We start from the raw sequence: 16,573 nt of genomic DNA, 5'->3' as shown, positions 1-16,573 counted from the left end.
CTGTGTCCGTGGCTTTGCTCTGCCCCTGCTGTCTGTGTCCGTGGCTTTGCTCTGCCCCTGCTGTCTGTGTCCGTGGCTTTGCTCTGCCCCTGCTGTCTGTGTCCGTGGCTTTGCTCTGCCCCTGCTGTCTGTGTCCGTGGCTTTGCTCTGCCCCTGCTGTCTGTGTCCGTGGCTTTGCTCTGCCCCTGCTGTCTGTGTCCGTGGCTTTGCTCTGCCCCTGCTGTCTGTAGGTGTCGGTGGCTTTGCTCTGCCCCTGCTGTCTGTAGGTGTCGGTGGCTTCGCTCTGCCCCTGCTGTCTGTAGGTGTCGGTGGCTTCGCTCTGCCCCTGCTGTCTGTAGGTGACCGTGGCTTTGCTCTGCCCCTGCTGTCTGTGTCCGTGGCTTCGCTCTGCCCCTGCTGTCTATAGGTGACCATGGCTTTGCTCTGCCCCTGCTGTCTGTGTCCGTGGCTTCGCTCTGCCCCTGCTGTCTATAGGTGACCATGGCTTTGCTCTGCCCCTGCTGTCTGTGTCCGTGGCTTTGCTCTGCCCCTGCTGTCTGTGTCCGTGGCTTTGCTCTGCCCCTGCTGTCTGTGTCCGTGGCTTTGCTCTGCCCCTGCTGTCTGTAGGTGTCGGTGGCTTTGCTCTGCCCCTGCTGTCTGTAGGTGTCGGTGGCTTTGCTCTGCCCCTGCTGTCTGTAGGTGTCGGTGGCTTTGCTCTGCCCCTGCTGTCTGTAGGTGTCGGTGGCTTCGCTCTGCCCCTGCTGTCTGTAGGTGTCGGTGGCTTCGCTCTGCCCCTGCTGTCTGTAGGTGTCGGTGGCTTCGCTCTGCCCCTGCTGTCTGTAGGTGACCGTGGCTTTGCTCTGCCCCTGCTGTCTGTGTCCGTGGCTTCGCTCTGCCCCTGCTGTCTATAGGTGACCATGGCTTTGCTCTGCCCCTGCTGTCTGTGTCCGTGGCTTCGCTCTGCCCCTGCTGTCTATAGGTGACCATGGCTTTGCTCTGCCCCTGCTGTCTGTGTCCGTGGCTTCGCTCTGCCCCTGCTGTCTATAGGTGACCATGGCTTTGCTCTGCCCCTGCTGTCTGTGTCCGTGGCTTCGCTCTGCCCCTGCTGTCTATAGGTGACCATGTCTTTGCTCTGCCCCTGCTGTCTGTGTCCGTGGCTTCGCTCTGCCCCTGCTGTCTATGCGTGTCTGTGGATTTGCTCTGCCCCTGCTGTCTGTAGGTGTCCGTGGCTTTGCTCTGCCCCTGCTGTCTGTAGGTGACCATGTCTTTGCTCTGCCCCTGCTGTCTGTGTCCGTGGCTTCGCTCTGCCCCTGCTGTCTATGCGTGTCTGTGGCTTTGCTCTGCCCCTGCTGTCTGTAGGTGTCCGTGGCTTTGCTCTGCCCCTGCTGTCTGTAGGTGTCCGTGGCTCCGCTCTGCCCCTGCTGTCTGTAGGTGTCCGTGGCTTTGCTCTGCCCCTGCTGTCTGTAGGTGTCCGTGGCTTTGCTCTGCCCCTGCTGTCTGTGTCCGTGGCTTCGCTCTGCCCCTGCTGTCTATGCGTGTCCGTGGCTTTGCGCTGCCCCTGCTGTCTGTAGGTGTCCGTGGCTTTGCTCTGCCCCTGCTGTCTGTAGGTGACCATGTCTTTGCTCTGCCCCTGCTGTCTGTGTCCGTGGCTTCGCTCTGCCCCTGCTGTCTGTGTCCGTGGCTTTGCTCTGCCCCTGCTGTCTGTAGGTGTCCGTGGCTTTGCTCTGCCCCTGCTGTCTGTAGGTGTCCGTGGCTCCGCTCTGCCCCTGCTGTCTGTAGGTGTCCGTGGCTTTGCTCTGCCCCTGCTGTCTGTAGGTGTCCGTGGCTTCGCTCTGCCCCTGCTGTCTGTGTCCGTGGCTTCGCTCTGCCCCTGCTGTCTATGCGTGTCCGTGGCTTTGCGCTGCCCCTGCTGTCTGTAGGTGTCTGTGGCTCCGCTCTGCCCCTGCTGTCTGTGTCCGTGGCTCGGTTCTGCCCCTGCTGTCTATGCGTGTCCATGGCTTTGCGCTGCCCCTGCTGTCTGTAGGTGTCCGTGCTTTGCTCTGCCCCTGCTGTCTGTAGGTGTCTGTGGCTTCGCTCTGCCCCTGCTGTCTATGCGTGTCCGTGGCTTTGCGCTGCCCCTGCTGTGCAGAGTCTGCGGTGCTGACGGCTTGTGCTGCATTCCTGCCCCGCGCTCGATCTGTGTATCTCATCGTCCAGCACATCAGCCACGACAGGTTATTGCTGCATCGGATTATCAGGTTTCCCTGACTGTAATCTGCTGGATTATTGGATTTATGCTGCTGCAGATAACCTGTAACTGACATGGAGGCAGTCAGTATGACGATCACATATGGAGAAGTTATTGCTCCTGATTCTGCTGATCACGATCCCTCCGGTAAGTCCAGTTATTCTGATAGATCTAAATTGTATATAAATCATTAGAGAATTAAAGTACGAACTCCCTCTTAAATAAGGTGACGCGGATCTGTCAGACCCCTCGTCTCCATTGTACCCCGTGAATTATTTTGAGGAGCTGCACTTGTAAGTGATCACAGTACAGTAAACCCAGTGACCCAAAGGCTGTGTGCACACGATGCAGAATTCCTGCGGATCCAAACCGACATGGCGCTATGTGCACTATATGGAGCTATATTCTGTACTGCTCCCTTGTGGAGTACAGTGTGCACTATATGGAGGTATATTCTGTACTGCTCCCTGGTGGAGTACAGTGTGCACTATATGGAGGTATATTCTGTACTGCTCCCTGGTGGAGTACAGTGTGCACTATATGGAGGTATATTCTGTGCTGCTCCCTGGTGGAGTACACTGTGCACTATATGGAGGTATATTCTGTGCTGCTCCCTGGTGGAGTACAGTGTGCACTATATGGAGGTATATTCTGTACTGCTCCCTGGTGGAGTACAGTGTGCACTATATGGAGGTATATTCTGTACTGCTCCCTGGTGGAGTACAGTATGCACTATATGGAGGTATATTCTGTACTGCTCCCTGGTGGAGTACAGTGTGCACTATATGGAGGTATATTCTGTGCTGCTCCCTGGTGGAGTACACTGTGCACTATATGGAGGTATATTCTGTGCTGCTCCCTGGTGGAGTACAGTGTGCACTATATGGAGGTATATTCTGTACTGCTCCCTGGTGGAGTACAGTGTGCACTATATGGAGGTGTATTCTGTACTGCTCCCTGGTGGAGTACAGTGTGCACTATATGGAGGTATATTCTGTACTGCTCCTGGTGGAGTACAGTGTGCACTATATGGAGGTATATTCTGTACTGATCCCTGGTGGAGTACAGTGTGCACTATATGGAGGTGTATTCTGTACTGCTCCCTGGTGGAGTACAGTGTGCACTAATTCAAATTCAAAGAAGCTTTATTGGCAGGGCTAAATACACATTAGTTTTGCCAAAGCAAGTGTACAAAAGGGAGTAGGGATAGGGACTGTAGGGATGTTGGGAAGGGGCTGTAGGAAAGGTGGGTGGGGGCAGATCCAGGATGGGGGTAATAGAAGTCCATGGCATAGGGAAGGTGAATGGGGGGCATGGGGCAGATCCAAGATGGGGGCTATAGAAGTCCATGGCATAGGGAAGGTGAATGGGGGGCATGGGGCAGATCCAGGGTGGGGGCCATAGAAGTCCATGGCATATCATAGTTCTCGCAGTCTATGACATTCGCTCACATACCGCGCCGCTATCTCCACCGTGCTTTCTTCTTCCCCCAGCAGAATATATGTTTTCTCTTTCTCCTTCATGGTGATGAAATCCGGGAAGAGATGTGAGAGTCTCCTGAAGTAAGTGTCCCTCACTGCTGAGTATTTGGGGCAGTGTAGCAGGAAGTGGGTCTCATCCTCCCGGGCCTCCTGGTCACAGTGTAGGCACAGTCTTTCCTCCCTGGGCTTGTAGCTCTGCCTGTGTCGGCCGGATTCGATGGCCACACTGTGGGCACTGACTCTATACCGGCTCAGGATCTTGCGGTCTTTGGGGTCCGGGAGTTTCTCCAGGTATGGAGCCAGTCTGTAGTCTCTCTGTAGACTCTGGTACATGGTCAGTTTCTGTGAGCTGATGATGTCGTTCTTCCAGTCACTTACGTACCTCTCCTGGCCTTCGTCTACGATCTTCCTGATTCCGGCTTTTGTCAGGTTGTTGTGATTGGTGTTCTGGTCAGGTTGGGTTTGGGTGAGCTGTTCCGAGGGTCCTGGTTTTTCTGTTTCCCCTACATGTGTCAGGGCTTTATGGTGATGGGAGCTTGGATTGCTCCTACGTAGGTGAGCCCGGAATGAGAGTGCCCTCTTTAGAACCGTTAGGTGTAGAGGGAATCTGCCCAGCTCGGCCCTGCAAGCACTGTTGGAGGTGCTCCGATGGACTTGGAGAAGGTGCTTGCAGAATTCTAGGTGCAATATTTCTGTTGGGCTGGAATCCCATCTTGACCAGTCTCGGTAGGTGTGAGGGCCCCAGACTTCGCTGCCATACAGGAGGATTCGGGCGATGATAGTCAAAGATTTTTAACCAGACCCTCATTGGTGGCTTCATATGGTAGTTTCCTTTGGATGGCTTAGAAGGTTTTGCATGCCTTGTCTTTCAGGATCTCTATGGCTTGTTTGAAGCTCCCTGACCGGTGAATCTCTATGCCCAGGTAGGTATATTTGTCCGTTCCTGTAAGGGCGCAGTTGTTGAGGACAAATGGGTGCTGGTCTGATTTTCTCTTTCTCTTCTGGAACACCATGATGTTGGTTTTCTTAATTTTGACCGGAAGTGCCCAGGTGGAGCTGAATTTCTCTAAGATTTTCAGGTTTTCTTGGAGGCCTTTCTCGGTTGGTGACAGAAGCAGCAGGTCATCTGCGTACAGCAGGAATTTCACCTGCGCGTCGTGGAGGGTGAGACCTGGTGCTGTGGAAGATTCCAGAGCGGTAGCCAGCTCGTTGATGTAAATGTTGAAGAGCGTTCGGCTTAGGCTGCAGCCCTGTCTGACTCCGCAGCTCTGCTGGAAATAGGCCATTCTTCTACCATTCACACTCACACTGCAGAGGTTCTCGGTGTAGGAGCTTTTGATGACATCGTAGGTCTTTCCTCCTATTCCGATCTCCAGCAGTTTCAGGAATAAGCCTGGGTGCTACACCGAATCAAAGGCCTTTTTTTTGTATAACTGGATATTTATTGATTTTCCAATAGAAATTTACAGAATGATAACACATCAAGATACAATGCATGTAATCATTCAATGCAAAACAATTAACAAGCATAATAGAGACAAATATAATTGACAAGACAGTGAAACACGAGGGAGGGAAGGAGGAAAGATCCCAGGGAAAGATGGCACATTTTGCTGAGTAAATATCGATGCTAAGCCTTCTGAGCCCAGTATACGTCCCACAGATTCCACGTTGCTTCAAAACTTTCAAACGTATTATTTATTAAAGCAGTGAGATGTTCCATACTTCGTATGTCCTGTATGCGGGAATGCAACTCGTTAAGTGACGGAGGATAAGCCAGCCGCCACTTCCTTGCTATTAAACATCTTGCGGCTGTGGTCAGATGTAAAAGAATCTGCTGAATCCTACTTCCAATCTGGAATGGGGGGATATTGAGCAAATAGAATTTAGGGTCTAATGGAATATGAAGACCCGTAACTTCGAAGATTAAAGTTTTGACCCTACTCCAAAACCCTTGTATAATTGAACAAGTCCAAAAAATATGGGTTAGGTCTCCATTATCAGAACCGCACCTCCAACATTGCCCAGATATATTAGGATTAAATTTATGCAATAACGAAGGAGTATGATACCAAAACATAAGTAATTTAAACTGGTTTTCCTTATACGTATAACAAGTGGAGGTCTTAGTTGCCCTCCTCCAGACCCCCTGCCACACACCCGGAGAAAGAGATTCCCCCAAGAAACCCTCCCACCTGTCCATATAGGAGTGTCTTGGAAACTCCTCCGGATATGGGTCTAATAAAATCCTATAGATATCAGATATAAGACCCTTGGTCGATACTCCTGCCCTGCAGAGTCTCTCAAATCAAAGGCCTTTTTAAAGTCAACAAAACAGTCGTATATCTTCCCGTTCTTTGTCTTGTGGACGTGGCTCTGAATGAGGCTGTGCAGGGTGTAGATGTGGTTTGGCATGAACCCTGCTTGGCTCTTGCTGAGGACATTGTGCTCGGTGAGGAAACTGAGGATCCTCTTGTTCAGGATGCTGTTGAACAGTTTTCCCAGGTTGCTGCTGACACATATTCCTCTGTAGTTGGCTGGGTCATACCTGTCCCCATTCTTGTGGATGGGTGTGATGAGGCCTTGATTCCAGGTAGGAGGGAAGTAGCCGGCACTTAGCACAATATTGAAGAGTTTAACCATTGCGGCCTGTATTTCTGGTGGGCTGTACTTCAGCATTTCTGGTAGGATTCCATCCAGGCCACCGGCTTTTCTACATCTTATGGAAGAGATTCTCTCTGCTACTTCCTGTAATGTAATAGGTGCATCCACGGGGTTTTGGAAATTTTTTACTTTTTGCTCCATTGCTTTTAGTTTTGCCGTTATGCTTTCCTGTTCTTGGCTTAGTTCTTCCTTTGGAATGTCTTTATAGAGGTCTCTGAAGTACTGGAGCCAGATGTTGCCATATTGGATATGGATGTTGTTTTTCTTTTTTTTTTGTGCCCATGTGGTTCCATAGTTCCCAGAAGGAGTTGTCTTGGAGGGCGTCTTGGAGTTGGTTAAGCTTGGTAGAGATGTAACTCTGCTTCTTCCTCCTGAGGATGGTTTTGTACTACCTTTGTATGGTTTCTTAGGCTTCCCTCAGACCCGGGTTGTTGGGGTCTCTGTGTTTCTTGTTTGAGGCTGTTCTTAGGGTCTTCCGTACGGCTTTACATTCTCTGTCAAACCATCCGTTGATCTGTTTTTCTTTTGGTCTCTTGTAGTTGACTTTTTTAAGGTCGGACAGTCTGGCCATTGCATAGAATATATTGTTGAGGTCTTTTGCAGCTTGACTCACTCCCTTTGGGTTAGGCTGGTACTCGTAGCTGTAGAAGTGGTGGAGCATCCGCTGTATTTCAGGTCTGCTGGGAGCCTCTTTATACTTTAATGCCGACATGTTGTGCCATTTATAGGATGGAGGCCGGGGGGAAGAGGCCGCTCTGCTGGGGCTTTTGAATGGATGGTTTCTCTGTAGATTTCAGGTACAGAAGAAGTTGGCTGTGGTCTGACAGGTGCGTTTGTGGGGAGACTATGAAGGCGCTGATATTTGCCAGGTTCATATCTGTAATGGCATAATCTACTACACTCCTCCCTACATGGGAGTTTAGTGTGCACCTCCCTACGGAGTCTCCTTTGGTTCGTCCATTAAGAATATGAAGTCCTAAACTTCTGCATACGTTCAGGAGCTTTTTACCACTTTTGTTGACTGTACTGTCATAGCTGTTTCTCTCTGTGACTACTGAGTCTTGGCCGTCATTCTCTGCTCCAAATATGTAGATGTTCCCATCCGTGGTCAGGAAGTCGTTTTCTCTCCCTGTTCTTGCATTGAGTTCTCCAAAGATGAGAACTTTGCCCAGGGCTTGATAGTGGGCGGCTTCTGTTTGTAAGATCTCGAAGCAGTCTGGATTGAAGTAGAGTGACTCTGGTGGTGGTATATAGGTGGCACAGAGGTGGACATCAGACTGAGAGGTGAGGATGGAGCTGCTGATCCTGATCCATATGTGGCTGCCTCCTCTCTTCACCGGTTTGATGTACTGGTGGAGCTCCTCTTTATACCAGATCAGTATTCCTCCTGAGCTCCGGCCCTGTTTGATGCTTTTATTTTTCAGGGCAGGAACAGAGATTTCCCTGTATCCGATGGGCACCAGAGATTCATTTTCGGCTCTGGTCCATGTTTCCAGGAGGATCTGAATGTCTATATTTCTCAGTCTTTGTATAAAGTCAGGGTCATTTGTTTTACATCCAAAGGTCGAGGTGTTGAGACCCTGAATATTCCAGCTGCTGATTGTAAGTGAAGTCATTTTTCTATATATCTTGGGTGTATATACCTTGTAATGAGTGTGGCTGTGTAGGACAAACTGGATTTCTGACTGTTTTGTTGATGTGCTTGGTTCCATCCAGTCACATTAGTTTCCTGCATAGTGCACTGAGCAGGGTCGTTATCTCATCCATATCTCTGCTCTGCATGTATCTTTGTGAGGTCAGTGGACCCCTCCATGGAGGTCTCCTCTATATGGAGGAATATTCTGTACTGCTCCCTGGTGGAGTACAGTGTGCACTATATAAAGGTATATTCTGTACTGCCCCCTGGTGGAGTACAGTGTGCACTATATGGAGGTATATTCCGTGCTGCTCCCTGGTGGAGTATAGTGTGCACTATATGGAGGTATATTCTGTACTGCTCCCTGGTGGAGTACAGTGTGCACTATATGGAGGTATATTCTGTGCTGCTCCCTGGTGGAGTACAGTGTGCACTATATGGAAGCACAGTTAGGTCCATATATATTTGGACAGACAACATTTTTCTAATTTTGGTTCTACACATTACCACAATGAATTTTAAACAAAACAATTCAGATGCAGTTTAAGTTCAGACTTTCTGCTTTCATTTGAGGGTATCCACATTAAAATTGGATGAAGGGTTTAGGAGTTTCAGCTCCTTAACATGTGCCCCCCTGTTTTTAAAGGGACCAAAAGTAATTGGATAGATTAAATAATTGTAAATAAAATGTTCATTTCTAGTACTTGGTTGAAAACCCTTTGTTGGCAATGACTGCCTGAAGTCTTGAACTCATGGACATCATCAGACGCTGTGTTTCCTCCTTTTTGATGCTCTGCCAGGCCTTCACTGCGGTGGTTTTCAGGCCTTCACTGCGGTGGTTTTCAGTTGCTGTTTGTTTGTGGGCCTTTCTGTCTGAAGTTTAGTCTTTAACAAGTGAAATGCATGCTCAATTGGGTTGAGATCAGGTGACTGACTTGACCATTCAAGAATATTCCACTTCTTTGCTTTAATAAACTCCTGGGTTGCTTTGGCTTTATGTTTTGGGTCATTGTCCATCTGTAGTATGAAACGACGACCGATCAGTTTGGCTGCATTTGGCTGGATCAGTATGGCTCTGAATAGCTCAGAATTCATCCGGCTGCTTCTGTCCTATGTCACATCATCAATAAACACTAGTGACCCAGTGCCACTGGCAGCCATGCATGCCCAAGCCATCACACTGCCTCCGCCGTGTTTTACAGATGATATGGTATGCTTTGGATCATGAGCTGTACCACGCCTTTGTGGCGCCCCTGAGGCTTCAGTCGCCACAGAGGTACTGCACCTCACCTGAGGTGTGGTAGTCCACCATCCAGGTAAGGTGGAAGCTCCTAACCACGCTCCAACACCTGCATCCCACACAACACCGTAGTTCAGCAAAGCCACATTGCGGCTCCATGCTCGGAGGGTAGCAGAGCACCTTTGGTGGTTCCCTGCTTGGAACACGGAACGTGCTGGGAGGCGGGTGGAGTTTAGTATGCACATAAAGAGCGGGAAGGTTTAGGACAGGGTCAGTTTAGTCGGAGAGAGATGGATGGATGAAGGAAGTGCTGCAGCAGGTCACAATGACCTGGGCCTGCTGGCACCGGAGAAAGAGAGACTTTGACCAATGATCTAACCCTCCATAGGAGAGAACGGAACGTAAGGAGAATAAAGAGGACTGTGGGAACCGGGTTAGAGGAGAACCCCTTCCAAGTCCTAGGCGCAAGGCCGGGGTCCGGTCCCCGAGGATGTACGGATACTAATGATCCTACAGCAGACACCGGAGGAATAGGAAGTTGTAAATGCTATATTCCCACCAAAGACTTGAGGGCACAACAGCAAACTGGAGAGAGCCGGGACTGAGGATAGGAGGTCCCCGAAGCAGGCTACAGCTGTCTGCCATACAAGTAGATTCCTTAGGAACATCTGTAAGGAGGAACCCCCAGTGTATTCAGTACCGGGAGTTCTTCACACTTAGGCGTGACGTTCAGAGAAGGCACATGTTGGCGGAGTGCTGGAAGGGAGCCTTTCATCTTGCCTGGAGGTTGGCTGGAGCCCTGACCCGGAAGACACGGCACGGAGGCAGGCACCTGTACGAACTACATACTGTGAGTAAAGCTTTGGAACTGCAAGCTCTGGTGTCCTCCATTCATTCCGGCGCCAACACACCCGGCACCACTACATCGCAGCCTCAGCTCTGTCTCCCCCGCCATCACACTACATCTACACTGCCCTGGGACTACAGCTCCACCTGTGGGGAGCTTCACCATCTTGGCTGCACCACACCACCAGTCCCAGAGGATCTGTCTGCAGCGTCGGCTTAAAGGGAATCTGTCACCCTTTTTAGCCCCTATTGGCTGCCGCCATAGACATCGGGGGCTTATCTACAGCATTCTGTAATGCTGTAGATAAGCCCCCGATGTAACCTGAAAGAGAAGAAAAACACGCTATATTATACTCACCGAGGTGGGCGGTCCGGTCCGATGGGTGTCGGCTTCCCGTCCAGCGCCTCCCTTCTTCATGCGATGACGTCCTCTTCTCCCGTCCTGTAATGGCTCCGGCGCAGGCGCATTGCTCTGTCCTGTTGAGGGCAGAGCAGAGTCCTGCAGTGCGCAGGCGTCGGGAGAGGTCTGGCGTCTGCGCACTGCAGAATTCTGCTCTGCCCTCAACAACTTGGCAGAGGGCAGAGTAGTGCAGTGCGCCTGCGCCGGAGCCATTACAGGACGGGAGAAGAGAACGGCATCGCATGAAGAAGGGAGGCGCTGGACGGAACTGTGCTGGCTTTTTTAGATGATTTTTAGCAAAGTCCAGTCTAGCCTTTTGATTCTTGATGCTTATGAGTGGCTTGCACCGTGCAGTGAACCCTCTGTATTTACTTTCATGCAGTCTTCTCTTTATGGTAGATTTGGATAGTGATACGCCTACCTCCTGGAGAGTGTTGGTCACTTGGTCGGCTGTTGTGAAGGGGTTTCTCTTCACCATGGAGATTATTCTGCGATCATCCACCACTGTTGTCTTCCGTGGGCACCCAGGTCTTTTTGCATTGATGAGTTCACCAGTGCTTTCTTTCTTTCTTTCTTTCTCAGGATGTACCAAACTGTAGATTTTACCACTCCTAATGTTGTAGCAATTTCTCGGATGGGTTTTTTCTGTTCTTGCATCTTAAGGATGGCTTGTTTCACCCAGGGCTGTGGAGTCGGAGTCGTGGAGTCGGAGTTAGTTTTGGTCGGAGTCGGTAGAAATGTACCGACTCCGACTCCAGCTTTAAAAAAAAATGAATTAATATTTCATAATTGAACTTTCATATGAATTTTATAAATGTTACTCAAATATATATGTTCTATCAAACTATGAACAGCAGTGATAAGCAGTTCTGCTGGAGATAGAGACATTTCTTACTTCTTGTGTGTCACTGTTCTCCACTGCCCTTATCTAATCTTATACTTGGTTAACCTCATGCTGCCACAACCCCCCTACTTACAATGTATGAAACTGAAAGTGAAAATGTGTTGCAAATTCTTAGTAGTAAAGCTCCTCCTCTAGACTAGATCATACTAGGTGTGTGTCTTCCAAGCATCTCACAGCTGCCTGCTACTCAGAAGAGGAAGACTGTAAGAAGTATTATCCTTTCAACAAACTTTGCATCAGTTAACTGTGAGTACATGAGGAATAATAACAGTATTACTGACCACTATATCAGTTGTACGACCTGGCAATAATTTTGTACAATTGTTTTTAGGAAAAACAATTGTCATTTGGATTGTGAATGCAGAATTAAAAACCTGAGAATGTCAAAGAAGCATCACATTAAATCAGCTGTATTTGAACATTTCACCATCACTCAAGATAGAAAACATGTCTGTCAGTGTATGACAAATGATCCAGACGAAAACAAATGCTGTGAAGCCAAGATGAGTGCATATTCAGTCAAAGATAAAAATGCTCCTACCAGAGCTTCTAATCTAAAGAGAACTTTGCAGCCATCAGTTGCAAGATATTTTGTCAGTGACAAAGTTACTGTGACAATGACAGTAGATACATTTAAAAAACAGATCATAGATCTTGTTGTAAAGGATAGTGTGCCTATTTCATTATTTTCACGACCAGCTTTTATGTGTCTGAATGGGGAAATGGCCCGCAAGCTTGGTGTTTCTCTGGAGAGAGAGAGTATTAGAAAATTAGTAATCGAAGAAGCTTTTAAACAAAAGGAAGAACTTAAAAAAAACTCTCAAGGGACGCTTTCTGTTTCTTAAAATGGATGCCTGCACACGTCACAGAGTGAACTATTTTGCCATCAATGTCCGATTTGTTTGTGACAAAAATGAAATAGTTACCAAGACATTGGCAGTAAAAGACACCAAAGCTCATCACACCAGTGAGTTTCTCCAGGTCTTGGTGGAAAAGGTTTTGCAAGACTATGAACTTAAAAAAGAGCAAGCTCTTTCTGTTGTAACTGACAATGCTTCAAATATGATAAGTACTATTAAGCTAATGAATGAGAGTAATGATGGTGACCAGCAGCTAGAAGAACATTCTGGGTCCACAGACACAGAAATGTTTGAAATAGAGGAACACAGTATTGTAACTGAGGAGCAAACTGAAGTTGCTTCAGATGAACAGCAACATGATAGTTTAGATGATCTTGTTGAAACTGTGTCAATATGTTCTTTCATTCATCACATGCGCTGTGTTGTGCATACGCTACAGCTGGCTATAAGAGACAGTCTGCAAGAAGGACATGCTGCTGCACTGATTGGCAAGGTGAGAAAATTGGCTACTGTTGCCAGAACCCCTAAAGTTGACTCAATTTTGAAGAGACGTGCTGGAAAAGGGGCAATGATTGATCAAGCCACACGATGGGGCAGTACTTACTTAATGATTCAGCGCTTGGTTGAACTGAAAACCTTTCTTGTAGACATGGCTAACCCTCAACTGACGCTAAATGAAAGTCAGTGGAATCAGGTGACTGAGCTGGAAAAATTGCTAGAGCACCCATTTACAGTGACTAAAAAATTACAAGCAGAGGACTTAACTCCAGGTATTTTGTTAAAGGAGTGGAAGAACCTGATGTTTCGCCCGTCCCAAAGAGGAGGGTTAATTGCAAGTGGCATTGCTACATCAATGAAACGGAGAGAGGAGCTACTATTACAAAATAACATTCTTTTGGCAGCTGTTTATGTAGACCCAATGCATCGGATTCTGCTAGATGATCAACAGCTAAGTAAAGGAAAAGAAGCTCTGTTTGAAATAGCAGTAAGGATGAAAGGGTTGCAGAACAGTCAGGAGGAACAAGAAGAATTTGGTCGTCCTGCCACATCTTCACCCTCATCATCAACTGATGAAGAATTTAATTTCGAAAAATATTTGGATCACAAGGACCGTGCAAAGCGTTCCCGCATAGAAGAAGAGTCATCCCCATCAAGGAACACAGCCAGTACATTTCAGCAGAATTTTTCATGTGCACTTAAAGAAATTGAGAAATTTGACCGTTCATCAAAAATAACAGTGCAACAAGCGATTCCTCTGTATCCTGACATTGTCAGAGATGTTGCCCGAGTGGTTACTGCTTTGCCACCAACACAAGTTAGTGTAGAGACTCTGCTCTCAAAATAATTAGATCAGATTTGAGGGCATCCATGAAGGAGGATCTGACAGAGGCAATACTTTTTCTGAGGACAAATTTATAGATTTCTTCTTAACTGCATAAAAGTGTTTATTGCATATTTACTTACAGTTTAGAAAAGTTTATAAAAGTTATTTGCTATATTCTAATTGTATTCTAATAAATGTAGTTTTTGCTCTAAGTGGTCTGATTACGTATATGATGGTGAGAAACTGAGTAAGCACGATGTTTAATATTTTACAACAGTAAATTTGTTGTTATGAATTGGCCATTTATGAAGGAGCCGGAGTCGGAGCCGGAGCCTGATAAAATCCAGGAGTCGGAGTCGCAACTGTGGCTTACCGACTCCACAGCCCTGGTTTCACCTGCATGGAGAGCTCCTTTGACCGCTTGTTTCCTTCACAGCAAAACCTTCCAAATGCAAGCACCACACCTCAAATCACCTCCAGGCCTTTTATCTGCTTAATTGAGAATGACGTAACGAAGGGATTGCCCACACCTGTCCATGAAATAGCCTTGAAGTCAATTGTCCAATTACTTTTGGTCCCTTTAAAAACAGGGTGGCACATGTTAAGGAGCTGAAACTCCTAAACCCTTCATCCAATTTTAATGTGGATACCCTCAAATGAAAGCTGAAAGTCTGAACTTCAACGGCATCTGAATTGTTTTGTTTACAATTCATTGTGGTAATGTCTAGAACCAAAATTAGAAAAATGTTGTCTCTGTCCAAATATATATGGCCCTAACTGTATATCTCCCTCTGTGACCCCCATAGACCAGCACACTGCTCTCCTGAAATACTCTGTGCTGCTGTCACCCTGCTCCTCCACCATATATCTCCCTCTGTGACCCCCCCATAGACCAGCACACTGCTCTCCTGAAATACTCTGTGCTGCTGTCACCCTGCTCCTCCACCATTTATCTCCCTCTGTGACCCCCATAGACCAGCACACTGCTCTCCTGCAATACTCTGTGCTGCTGTCACCCTGCTCCTCCACCATTTATCTCTCTGTGACCCCCCCATAGACCAGCACACTGCTCTCCTGAAATACTGTGCTGCTGTCACCCTGCTCCTCCACCATACAGTGGGGCAAAAAAGTATTTAGTCAGTCAGCAATAGTGCAAGTTCCACCACTTAAAAAGATGAGAGGCGTCTGTAATTTACATCATAGGTAGACCTCAACTATGGGAGACAAACTGAGAAAAAAAAATCCAGAAAATCACATTCTGTTTTTTTTTTTTCATTTTATTTGCATATTATGGTGGAAAATAAGTATTTGGTCAGAAACAAGCAATCAAGATTTCTGGCTCTCACAGACCTGTAACTTCTTCTTTAAGAGTCTCCTCTTTCCTCCACTCATTACCTGTAGTAATGGCACCTGTTTAAACTTGTTATCAGTATAAAAAGACACCTGTGCACACCCTCAAACAGTCTGACTCCAAACTCCACTATGGTGAAGACCAAAGAGCTGTCAAAGGACACCATAAACAAAATTGTAGCCCTGCACCAGGCTGGGAAGACTGAATCTGCAATAGCCAACCAGCTTGGAGTGAAGAAATCAACTGTGGGAGCAATAATTAGAAAATGGAAGACATACAAGACCACTGATAATCTCCCTCGATCTGGTGCTCCACGCAAAATCCCACCCCGTGGGGTCAGAATGATCACAAGGACGGTGAGCAAAAATCCCAGAACCACGCGGGGGGACCTAGTGAATGAACTGCAGAGAGCTGGGACCAATGTAACAAGGCCTACCATAAGTAACACACTACGCCACCATGGACTCAGATCCTGCAGTGCCAGACGTGTCCCACTGCTTAAGCCTGTACATGTCCGGGCCCGTCTGAAGTTTGCTAGAGAGCATTTGGATGATCCAGAGGAGTTTTGGGAGAATGTCCTATGGTCTGATGAAACCAAACTGGAACTGTTTGGTAGAAACACAACTTGTCGTGTTTGGAGGAAAAAGAATACTGAGTTGCATCCATCAAACACCATACCTACTGTAAAGCATGGTGGTGGAAACATTATGCTTTGGGGCTGTTTCTCTGCAAAGGGGCCAGGACGACTGATCCGGGTACATGAAAGAATGAATGGGGCCATGTATCGTGAGATTTTGAGTGCAAACCTCCTTCCATCAGCAAGGGCATTGAAGATGAAACGTGGCTGGGTCTTTCAACATGACAATGATCCAAAGCACACCACCAGGGCAACGAAGGAGTGGCTTCGTAAGAAGCATTTCAAGGTCCTGGAGTGGCCTAGCCAGTCTCCAGATCTCAACCCTATAGAAAACCTTTGGAGGGAGTTGAAAGTCCGTGTTGCCAAGCGAAAAGCCAAAAACATCACTGCTCTAGAGGAGATCTGCATGGAGGAATGGGCCAACATACCAACAACAGTGTGTGGCAATCTTGTGAAGACTTACAGAAAACGTTTGACCTCTGTCATTGCCAACAAAGGATATATCACAAAGTATTGAGATGAAATTTTGTTTCTGACCAAATACTTATTTTCCACCATAATATGCAAATAAAATGAAAAAAAAAAAGACAATGTGATTTTCTGGATTTTTTTTTCTCAGTTTGTCTCCCATAGTTGAGGTCTACCTATGATGTAAATTACAGACGCCTCTCATCTTTTTAAGTGGTGGAACTTGCACTATTGCTGACTGACTAAATACTTTTTTGCCCCACTGTATATCTCCCTCTGTGACCCCCATAGACCAGCACACTGCTCTCCTGAAATACTCTGTGCTGCTGTCACCCTGCTCCTCCCCCATATATCTCCCTCTGTGACCCCCCCATAGACCAGCACACTGCTCTCCTGAAATACTCTGTGCTGCTGTCACCCTGCTCCTCCCCCATATATCTCTGTGACCCCCCCCCATAGACCAGCACACTGCTCTCCTGAAATACTCTGTGCTGCTGTCACCCTGCTCCTCCCCCATATATCTCTGTGACCCCCCCCCATAGACCAGCACACTGCT

The 16,573-nt window shown here is 47.7% G+C and overlaps 1 protein-coding gene across 2 annotated transcripts in view; it reads left to right on the top strand.

Moving 5' to 3' along the window:
* The first annotated feature begins 1,801 nt into the window (after positions 1-1,801).
* The window catches only part of CACNG4 (calcium voltage-gated channel auxiliary subunit gamma 4), a 136,159-nt gene continuing 121,387 nt past the window's right edge, over positions 1,802-16,573 (top strand). Inside the window, exon 1 of one of the 2 annotated variants that reach the window (XM_073579811.1) lies at positions 1,802-2,353. In XM_073579811.1, coding sequence (XP_073435912.1) covers positions 2,309-2,353 — 45 coding nt within the window. In that variant the 5' untranslated portion in view covers positions 1,802-2,308. The remainder of the gene's footprint in view (positions 2,354-16,573) is intronic. The other variant, XM_073579812.1, reaches the window with a different exon arrangement.

The sequence above is a fragment of the Dendrobates tinctorius genome, unplaced genomic scaffold, assembly GCF_039654945.1.
Source record: "Dendrobates tinctorius isolate UK_male_01 unplaced genomic scaffold, ASM3965494v1 ptg000063l, whole genome shotgun sequence".
Classification (NCBI taxonomy): Eukaryota; Metazoa; Chordata; class Amphibia; order Anura; family Dendrobatidae; genus Dendrobates; species Dendrobates tinctorius.
The sequence above is the reverse complement of the archived record's forward strand: the minus strand, read 5'-3'. Positions and strand labels throughout refer to the sequence as shown.